Below are 10837 nucleotides of genomic sequence, written 5' to 3'. Positions count from 1 at the left end.
CTCTCTCTCTCTCAAACACACACACCCTCCCTCTCTCTCTCTCACACACACACACACTCTCTCTCTCTCTCTCTCTCAAACACACACACACACACTCTCTCTCTCTCAAACACACACACACATTCGTGCCGAGATCAGCAGCATGATGAACTTTAGCAGCAGTGGATCCTGACACCGCTGCGGTCACATTCAACATGCAAACACACAGTACAGAAACACTGATGCAGCTCATCGCTGTGAACCTGCAGGGTTTTTACAGATGATGTGACATCATGATGAAGATGGTTGGGAAATAAAGCCGAGTCGTCAGCTGCTCAGCAGGAGTTCTGAAGACGACACATTTGACTGGCATATCCAGCAGTATACTTATCCAGTCATCCACCCAATAATATTAATCACTATACATTGTCAAACGTCCAGTTGTACTACTTTAATATATTGCATTACAAAAGCATGTAATTCGGCAGATTAACACAATTTAAATAAAAATAAATGTTTAAATAACATAAAACACACACACACATTATTTATTAACTTATTTTATTTCAGATAGTTTCCAAGGCAACATTTCTTATTTAACCTAATTTAACTGGATGTACTAAAATAACTAAAACTGAAAAAAAGAAAAATTATAATAATAAAGAATATATAGACAAACAAGAAAGACAGTGACACTTTAGATTAGGGAACATATATTCACTGTTGTTAATTACTAAACTTCTAATTTGCGTCTTATTGATGGTAAGGTAAAAATATTTTTTTTATTTTAAGGTTTTCAAAATAAAACCTAATTCAAAATCTTAACAAAAACTACAATCATATCTCTCAGTGATACTAAAATAACACTGGAAACCAGTATGTCACTGTAAATATATTGAAAATATCATGCCAAAATTTGCAACTAATATACAGTTTTGCCTTTTTGTGTTATTATATATTGTAAAGCTACAGTTAAGTCCATTCATAAAATGTGTTTGATTGCAAAAAAATAATTGAAGATACCATAAAAAGCATCCTAGAATGTTTTAATGTAGACAAAAACATTTTGCAAATATTAGTTGGAATATTATCTAAAAGTGGTTTAGTAATTACATACAGTAGGTTCTTGTTTACAGTAGTAAGGCCTAACATGAGGCTTTTTTGATCAATATACCCTGATTTGAGTAATATTTCTAATTAAGGCCTATAGGGAAGGTAAAAGTCTCATAATTAAATGAGACTAATTTTATTTATTATTCTATTTTATACATCTATGCATCATCTAATATTGTAAAAGACCTCTCTGTTCCATCTAAAAGCAATTTGCTAAATATCAGCTGTGTTTTTGTTTGCTGTTCGTCCCGTGTTTAGAGATACAATGGAAGTGGGGGCAGTGGCAGACCTACGCAGGGTCAAAAATGCTGTGGGTGTTGCCCGAGCAGTGATGGAACACACAGAGCACACCTTTATAGTGGGCGAATCAGGTAGGAACCGTACACTCAATAACCACTTCATATCTAACCAACCAATCATGTGGCTGTAGTGGTCAAGAGGTTCAGTTGTTGTTTATAGTACATCAGATAGGGGAAGAAATGTGATCACAGATGGAGTGATATGAGTATTAAAAAGGCCTCTTCAACTATTTATTTCTCAAAATTATGTACAGACACTGAAGGCCTGGACAGATTTTATATCAGCTTGAAATATACAGCACTTTACATTTTGTTATTCCATTTATAATGTTGTGCTGTTCTATTAATTCCATCTGCTCTCCAAATTAAAATGAATTATGGAGTACTAAAACAGCTTTCTTTCTCTGTGCGTGGCTGCTTGACATCCACATTACAATAAAAAAAAGTCAGAGTCAGCCTCCTGCTGTTTCATTTTTTGCTCTTTCCTGTATCTAATGTTTATTTCAAATCAGCTCTACTATGTGATTCCGTTTGTTCAAATCTCCCTTGCTATATAAAGTTTAGTAGAAAAAAACTTTTCTGTCTTCATGCAGCCACAATCTTTGCTGAAAACATGGGCTTCATGTCTGAAGACTTGTCAACTAACAAATCAATAGCTATTTTCTCCCAGTGGTTGCAGCAGAATTGTCAACCCAACTATAGAAAGGTGAGTCCCCAAAAACCAGGAACCTCTGTGTAATCATCACTCCAGGGTTTACCTTTAAAGTTCTTAAGCAACATCGGCAACTTCAAACATGGGTATAGAAGATGATCTGTGGCAGATAAACCGTTTCAATATACTTCAAATGTCCCAAACACCATTGAAAGATTTTTTTTTTTAAGATATAAAAAAATAGTTTCAGTCGGTGTTATGGTTAGAATAAGAATTCTTTGTGCATTACGAATCTTATAAAGTGTACAGTGAGGAGCAGAGAGTCATGTTTACCTCAATTCATGCAGACTTTGCTGAGAAGTTTTGGAAGGATATCAGTGCAATCACTTACAAGAAAATATGCACCGTGAAAAACAATGAATAATGCATAGTGAGATTTATGAAGAATACAGTGGTTGATACCAACATTCTGCTATTGGCACAGTCAAAGCCCTATGGAAATATCCGAAACAATCCTCTGAATACATTATTTTCTTTGTTGCTTTTTGTTCCCATACTCAGATTTAAACTAAAGAAAACTAAGATGGATAAAGCAAATCAGAGAGCAACATAAAAAATAGATAGCCTTGCTATGTAATTCTAATTTGAAAGCTTTAAAGTCATAAAAAAACACTTTGTTCTGTCCCAGATCAAAGCGTAAATGAAAGCATAAGTTTATTTTGCATTTTTATTTTACAGAATGTTTTTCCAGACCCTTCCAAATCATGTGGGCCGTACAAGCCCAAAGCCAAGCTGTGGAAGCCAAAGAATCCAAAGGGAAATTTTGACCCCAGTTCTCATGACACAATTGGTAACTGTTGATTGTTATTTATTGTAAGGCATAAAATATTTTTGAAATAATAATAATCTGGTCAGACAAAATGATCAGTCTTTAGTCTGTAAGTGCAAATTAATTTTTCTGAATGCAGACCTAGACTTGTCCACAGAGTACCAGACTCATTAGTTTTAATTTGCATCACAAAAATGAAGTATGATAAATGGACCGAATGCCTTGAGGACATAATTGAAAACCATTGCTTGATTCAATTCATTGATGCATATGATCTTAGCGTTACAGTCTTACCATAAATTCTCATTAGGAATGATTGCGATTGGTAAGAACGGACAGGTGGCTGCTGCAACGTCCACCAATGGAGCAACACATAAGATACCAGGGTGAGTATGAACACCTGTCAGTATAGTATGTCTCAACTGTCCTGTTGAAGCTAGAATGCATGAGTGTTTAAAACTGAAGAAAAACAGAACCTCAAGAACCTTGTTCACTGAGATTTAGCTTTACTGACAGAAATGGGTTTCCAGTCCCCTGTCAATAAAGCTTTAGTGAAGTATATGCATGCTGATCTGTAGCCGTGTAGGTGATTCACCAGTGGCTGGAGCTGGGGCTTATGCCGACAGCACAGCGGGGGGAGCGGCCGCCACAGGGGATGGAGACATCATGATGCGTTTCCTTCCTAGGTAATCACCAGTCTTGAGAGATTGCTTTATATGAACAGCTTTGATCAATTAAATATGTGATTCTACTGAAACTTCTAATTGAAGGCTTTTATTGATTTTATATATGTATACAAAGAAATGGGTTTCCAGTCCCCTGTCAATAAAGCTTTAGTGAAGTATATGCATGCTGATCTGTAGCCGTGTAGGTGATTCACCAGTGGCTGGAGCTGGGGCTTATGCCGACAGCACAGCGGGGGGAGCGGCCGCCACAGGGGATGGAGACATCATGATGCGTTTCCTTCCTAGGTAATCACCAGTCTTGAGAGATTGCTTTATATGAACAGCTTTGATCAATTAATTATGTGATTCTACTGAAACTTCTAATTGAAGGCTTTTATTGATTTTATATATGTATACTATTTTTTTTTTTTTCAAAGTTTTCTAGCTGTTGATTTAATGAGAAATGGAGCCCAACCCACTGTTGCCTGTAAGATGGCCATCTCCAGAATCAAGAAGTACTACCCCAATTTCTTTGGAGCAATTATATGTGCCAATACTACTGGTGGATATGGTGAGAGAATGCTAATATCTAATGTTTGTTTCTTAAAACATTTTGTGTACTTATCCTGAATATGAATAATAATAATGGAATGTATTGTCAAAACTCTTTTGTCCAAAGGTGCTGCTTGTAACAAGCGTCCTGGGTTTAGCCAGTTTCCCTTCATGGTGGTTAACCCACAGACAAACCAATCTCAGTTGCAGAAGGTGGACTGCTTTTGAATTACAAGCATTTTGTTTTATGTTTACATATTTTTAAAAGTTTGTTAATGAATTGATTGGTATATGCCTTGTGATCAATGTTCACTTTGCACTACTTAAAAAAATTAAAAAATAAACTTTTAATATATTAAAAAAAAAAAACATCTGTTGTAAGATCTTTGAAAGACATTGAGGTCTGAGATGTTTATAACTTATTTCCACTGAAACCAAAGGAAAAGATGGAAATTGGAAATGCTTTATTTCAAAATATACATTTACTTTTACAGAAGCACACACATACGTTTTCATCATCTCAACATTAAAAAGCAAGCAATGCTTCAAAAGCATTTAAAGGTTGTCATGTCCAACTCATGGATTCAGCAGCCAGGCAGAATTGAGATGCCAGGGCCGTTCTCAGCCCACTGGAAGAAATTGCATTGCTTGCCCATTTTAACTGGGCATGTGTAGAAGTTGCGGCCATTATTCGGTCCCAGTTTTAGCACAGTCTTCATAAGAGTTCTTTTGCCATGATGACACATGGGAAAATGCAGGTCTGCCCACTGTTGCAAGAATCAGAGTTGATATGAATACAAACCACAATTCTGGTTTAAGTTTCAAACTTTGAATTAGTTTCTAATTGATTTAAAAATCGAAATTGTTTTAATTTTACATAGGTTTCAAATTCAAGTTTTGCTTTCTTACCTCAAAGAAGTTACACTGAGTCTCTCGTGGCAGGGAGCAGGTGTAGAACTGCCTGCCTTTGTTTTCTCCTTCCTTGGTGACCACCCTCAGGGTGCATGGTCGGTGATGACTTTTGCAGCAAGGGGTTGTGGGAAGGGATGTGTCATTACTCTGTGTGCCCCTGCTTAGTTGTGGTGAGATATGATTGTTATTCAAAATCAGCTGTATTTATTTTACATTTTGCCGTCAAACTTCATTCAAAATGGTCATTCACCCAAAAATCATCAATTTACTTTCAATAATATTTTTGCTGATCACAAAAAAAGATATTCTAAAGAATGTTTTTGTTCATACAAAACAACCGTGAAGCAGTGACTTTCATTGTATACGCAAAAAAGATTACCCCCAAAAATGTCTTGGGTGCTCTGCAGAATAAATAAAGTTAGGTTTGGGATGACCGTGCTATAAATCATACTTGCTGGTATTCTTTGGTTATAGAATATATATATTAATGAATAGAAACATCAGCATTTCACTAATACATCTTGTCACAGGCGAAACTGCACTTGCTCACCTTGAGGATCCGATGTGTGGCATGCTTCCTCCAGACAGTCCATTTGTGGTTTTCATTCTCTTGTTAGGCTGAGTATGGTCTGCTGGAGATTCTCTCTTATAGGGCTCATTGCCTTTGAATTGCATCCCACTCACGCCATTACTGGGACTCTTCCACTGCCAGTTGCTGTGCGTGCTCAGACCCCTCATTGTCTCTAGTGCATGTGCCTGGTTAATGGCGGGACTTGAAGGAGAGTCAGGTTTTGCACTGATGCTGGTTAGGACTAGAGTGGTGGTCCCAAATGCAGTCTTACGATTCATCTTTATTTCCTGCAGGGGTTTGGTAAAACTGTTGCAGGGGTAACGGATCAGGTCTCGACTCAAAGGTGAATATTCCAGCTTTGTGGGCTCTTTAGGTACTGAGAAAAAAAGAGAACGAGTTAGATATGAACTACATTTAAAAATGTTAATTTCTGCACTAATACATGTCCGAAACTTACCTTCCGGTCTAGGGCTCATACAAGCGTCACAATACTTGTTAATTGGTCGATTGATTAAAGTGCAAAGGGAACATGCCCACTCTTCCTCCTCTTGTTTTGCCACATGATCATTGCTGCTCGTTCCTCCTTGATAAGCCCATCCAATCAGACTATTACGAGTTGGGAGTTTACTGTCAAATTGAAAAGTCAGTAACTAGATTGGATTTTTGTGTATAAATGTGTATGCGAATTAGTAGCTACGAGAGGAGGTGCAGCTCACCTAATGTTCACTTCACTTGGATCACCCGTTTGACAGCGCTGACAGTAGTATGTCATCCTACCGTTGTCTCCCAGTCGACAGACAGTGACAGTTCCACTGCACTGGCCACAGTTTGGACGTTTATACACCTTGTAATGCTTGTAAAGTGGGGATCCATTCTTTCTACACTGATTTGAAAAGTAAAAATTGAATTCAGATCTGACAGAAAAAGTAAAATTGCAAATTTATTGTCTAGAAAAATGCAAGTATAAAATACCTTATAAAATAGGAGTGTGAAATCTCGTGTCATCTTCACAAGATGGTGAACTTGTTCGCTTGTCAACTGCCTGACCTTTAAAAGCACAGAAGAATTAATTGAAAAACAACGCTCTAAAAATATTTTAAACAAGGTGTAAAATATCCACTCAACTGTACCATGCAACAGAGATATTGACTTTTTCTTGTTGGTACTGAACAAAGCAAATTGTACCTTGACAGCCGGGCTAAGGCCACTGTCAAAGAGCGCTTCGTTTTTAATTATGTTTCCTACACCAGGTAAGACGGCCTGATCCAACAGAGCATCACAGAGCATTCTCTCACTCTCTCTCTTTACAGCTTCCACCGCCTGAGAGAAACTAAACTTGGGTGAACAGATATCGAGAGCCTCCATGGCTCTTACTCTCTGCACACAGTCCTCTGAGAGTCTAGGGGAAGTAAACAGAATTATTATTCCCTGAGGAGTCAGAATCTTTGAAGGCTCAGTGTAAAAATGTAAAGAGTCAGGCTCTCTGGATCACGCTGAGTTATGATAGTCTGGAATTTAATCCGGCGTAGTGAACGTTTCTGCGACAGGGAAGTTGCCTACTTGAGACCTGCACTTGATGAGCTGACCTCTCAGATGTACATTAGGATAAAGTGCTCAACTCGGAAGGACTTTCGATGAAGATGCTATCTAATCCGGGATTAAATGTATTACTTATCCTAGAATACTTAGGAATGAAATGGAAGTTATATATAACTATTATCCGAGCTATTAGAAGGAAGTGTTACCTGATTTCTACAGTTGTGTCAAAGAAACAGACAGCATCATTGGTAAGTTGAATAACCAACACTGGGGGTTTTCCTTTCAAGTCCTTCTCCAGGGGGTTTATCCTCAAGGAACCATTCATGCCGAAGTGCAATCTAAATCAAAACACATTTGAAGTTCAGTTAAAACGATTTCACTCTTTTTATACCAATGAATTTTTTATGATCTTTTCAGGCATTTGTGATTATTGGATAAGGATTTTCAGCGATATCTGTGCTAGATTTTCATTTGTATGTTAAGTACCAATCATTTATAGATTTAAACGCCACTTTGAGCCCACCACTTTTGCCACTTTATCAATCACACAGACTAATCATGCTGGCTTGCTAGAGAGCAAACTGTACTCCAGCACTCACAATGAACAACATCTGGCCCATTAAATATTTTAAAGCACAACATAGCTGAAATATTCCATATATTACAACCCAACGCATTCTATATGAGATAAATCAGATATACATCAAATAAACACAATATTACAATGTACAATTGCACAAAAGGCTGCAAACGAACAGCGCGCATCTGAAGTGTCTCTGAAGGAAATAATGCATTATTTATCGGCTTTAAGATATCGGCCAAATTTTCTTATCAGGCCGATACCGATAACAGAAAAAATGAGCCGATATGGGCCGATACCGATATGGTGGCCGATATATCGTGCATCCCTAGTTTTTTTCATTGAGTATCTTGTGCTCATCAAGGCTGTATTTACAGTTACAGAAAAAAACTAATATTGTGAGATATTTCAATTTCTAATACTGGTTTTCTGTTTTAATATACTTTAAAATATAATTGATTCCGGAGATCAAAGCTGAATATTCAGCATCATTACTCCAGTCTTCAGTGTCACATGATCCTTCAGAAATCATTATAATATGCTGATTTATTATCAGTGCTGGAAACAGTTGTGCTGCTTAATTTATTTATGAATTTTTTTGGAAACTGACACTTTTTTCTGGATTCTTTTATGAATAAAAAGTTAAAAACAGCATTTATTTAAAATTAAAATCTGTTCTAACAATATGAGTCTTTACTATCACTTTTTATCCATTTAACTAAAAAGCTCGACCAGAAACGCATCACGTAACTGTAAGAGTAAATAATAATGATGATAATAATAATAATAACTATGCACCCATTTGTAAGGAAGCTTGTAAATGAACTAATTTCTCTATCCAATGCTGTCACGTCACGTACCAAAAGAACGAACGATTCGAAAGACTCGAGAGATGAACTAATCAATTCTGTTTCCGGCTCAGACTGCATTGGTTAAAGCTTATGGGTCTGTCACGTGATGAACGAACGACTCAAACCTGAAGACTTGTCAGATGAGGTGAGCTAATCGTAGACTGAAGACCCAGGTAAACAATTAATTAATATTTTCTGTTTATTATAGCAGTTTTGTATTGTTTGTAGTGTGATCAACGTTTGCGTTAGTAGTAGACGTGTTAGGGAAGTAACACGTAACATTTTAATTATATTTTGCTAAAATGAACCGAACTTCCCATCGCTACAGCCGTGACAGCTACTTGACCAATGAGACGAGTTTACTCGCGCGTGACTTGTATTAACAAATTTGGTCTGTTTGGAAACTTGCACCAAGAATAAAATGCAACTTTGTAATAATTTGAATCCCCGTTTCGGAACAAAGCAATCGATCTACAGGTGTGAAAGCACCCTTAATGACATCAATTTAACATTAAATTAATTTATTTCCTATACGCTCAGTTGCCCTTTAAGATATCCAAAAATACAGTCATTACAGTCAGCAACGTAATGTAACCATAAATCAGAACATAATTTCATGACTTCGGTGCTTTTCAAATCTAAACAGGGCTCTGGGAAGCAAGCCAGAAAATTTCAATCTGCCTTCATGAGGAAAGAAACTTATATTTGGTCCACAACTTCTAACAAATCAAATCACTACATACAATGATAATTTATAATAGAAAGCAACAATTGCATGTATCAATCTACCCTTATTTAAAAAAAAAAAATTTCAACAAACCTCAGAGCTCTGAAGCCAAAATACATGAAGAGCTCTTTCCCCAGTGTCTCCACCCCTGTAAACTCACAGCCCATAAAGCACTGGAAAGAGCTGCTGGTGCTGTCATCTGACTGAAAAGGAAATAAAACGAGTAAACATTCGTATGCATGTCATTTACGGAGGACTGCTATATCATCAGGTGAGCTGTCATGCACTTACTGATTTGTTGGTTTCATTTCTTCGTACGTCTAAAACTTTTTGTCCTTTTTGAACTCTTGCACGAATCTTTTCTCCATTTAAAGTGCATCCCGGACCCTCGACCATTGCGCCTTGTATTTAACAGTCCGTATATGAGCAAACTACAAGCAAATCAAAAAGATCGCTAATGTTGTACGTTAGGCGAATATGGAGTAGAAAGACCCGCCTGATGATTCAAATCTGCGCATGCGCCGTGGTCGACGCGTCGGAAGCGGTCGGAAGTCGTCACGGTGTTGAAACTAAGTTGCTAAAGCTTGTCTATACTTTCACAATGCACTGGGTCAGCTGGCCAATCAGAGCAGACTGCGCTTGTCAGAAGGAGGGACTTTGTAGAAAACTAAGCGTTTGAGAGAGGCGGGGCATATAGTACCTACAATAATGTACAGTATTTGAAAAATAATGTGTTTTTTGAACATTAAAGCATGTCAACATATTCTGTTACACCAAATACACAAAATAATGATCTTTAAAAAAGCATCATATGACCCCTTTAATATATATATATTTTTTTTAAACTTGTCTATACTATCTCAGATTCCTTTACCTGCTTATGTGAGTTTTTGGAATAACATATTTAGTGATATAGAATGGGAAGAGTTTTGGCTTCTTCGACAAAAAATTATTCTTATCTAATAAAGTTGTTGAAGTCTCTATCAAAATTATCCATAGTTGTTATCCGGTAAATTATAAACTTGCTAAATTTAACAGTAGCATTTCCCCCAATTGCTCCTTTTGCCTTCAGTCTGAAGAAACAATCAATCATTTGTTTTGGGACTGTGCTTATTCTAAAGTGTTCTGGGTTGACTTTTCCAATTTTGTTAACAAATATTTATATCCAAACTTTTGTATAACCCCAAAAATTGTGTTTTTTTGGTTACTCTTTGAATTTAGACCCTTCTCACTGTAAATGTATTATTAATCTATTGCTATATCTTGCTAAATTTTACATTCATAAGTGTACATTTTCAAAGAAAACTCCCTACTTTTTATTTTCAGGAAAGATTTTGATGTGTATGTAAACTCTTTAAGAAACTCTAATAATTCTATTGCATGTAAGACTCTTTCATGGTGTAAGTCTTATAAGCTAACATAGTATGCTTTGGAGTATTGTTTGTAAACCTTATTGTCTTTTGTTCTTACTTGTCTTTGTAATTGTATTTGCTGTTCTTCTATTGCATGATAAAAAAAATAAAAATAAAAACTTGTCTATACTGCTTATAAGAATATATAACCTGTTT

At 36.5% G+C, this 10837-nt stretch overlaps 2 protein-coding genes across 3 annotated transcripts in view; one reads left to right on the top strand and one right to left on the bottom strand.

The window, feature by feature from the left end:
• aga (aspartylglucosaminidase) overlaps positions 1-4590 on the top strand; it is a 6082-nt gene extending 1492 nt beyond the window's left edge. The window contains exons 3-9 of the mRNA XM_016295141.1: positions 1351-1463; positions 1985-2097; positions 2782-2893; positions 3183-3258; positions 3451-3558; positions 3975-4108; positions 4217-4590. Coding sequence (XP_016150627.1) covers positions 1351-1463; positions 1985-2097; positions 2782-2893; positions 3183-3258; positions 3451-3558; positions 3975-4108; positions 4217-4317 — 757 coding nt within the window. The 3' untranslated portion in view covers positions 4318-4590. The remainder of the gene's footprint in view (positions 1-1350; positions 1464-1984; positions 2098-2781; positions 2894-3182; positions 3259-3450; positions 3559-3974; positions 4109-4216) is intronic.
• Positions 4453-9804, bottom strand: neil3 (nei-like DNA glycosylase 3). Of its 2 annotated transcripts, none has more exons than XM_016295139.1 (10): positions 9561-9804; positions 9363-9472; positions 7318-7449; positions 6758-6971; positions 6545-6619; positions 6289-6455; positions 6030-6199; positions 5552-5948; positions 4999-5161; positions 4453-4856 (listed from the first exon to the last, which is right to left on the bottom strand). In XM_016295139.1, exons 1-10 carry the CDS (start codon positions 9663-9665, stop codon positions 4674-4676), a joined length of 1716 nt encoding a protein of 571 aa, XP_016150625.1. In that variant the 5' UTR covers positions 9666-9804; the 3' UTR covers positions 4453-4673. The 2 variants fall into 2 exon arrangements, with proteins under 2 accessions (XP_016150625.1, XP_016150626.1); XM_016295140.1 differs by having other exon boundaries at positions 4999-5158.
• Between the last annotated feature and the right edge of the window lie 1033 nt (positions 9805-10837).

The sequence above is a fragment of the Sinocyclocheilus grahami genome, unplaced genomic scaffold (assembly GCF_001515645.1).
Source record: "Sinocyclocheilus grahami isolate Dianchi unplaced genomic scaffold, SAMN03320097.WGS_v1.1 scaffold330.1, whole genome shotgun sequence".
NCBI classification, from domain to species: Eukaryota; Metazoa; Chordata; class Actinopteri; order Cypriniformes; family Cyprinidae; genus Sinocyclocheilus; species Sinocyclocheilus grahami.
This window is presented reverse-complemented; position numbering and strand designations above follow the sequence as displayed.

Excerpts from the sequence above, each read along its gene's own strand:
- neil3 (XM_016295139.1), bottom strand. The coding sequence starts at position 9,665 with ATGGTCGAGGGTCCGGGATGCACTTTAAATGGAGAAAAGATTCGTGCA. Across the intron at positions 6,972-7,317 it reads GACACAACTGTAGAAATCAG|ACTCTCAGAGGACTGTGTGC; the intron begins GTAACACTTCCT and ends TACTTCCCCTAG. Across the intron at positions 5,162-5,551 it reads CCACACATCGGATCCTCAAG|CAGGGGCACACAGAGTAATG; the intron begins GTGAGCAAGTGC and ends ACCACAACTAAG.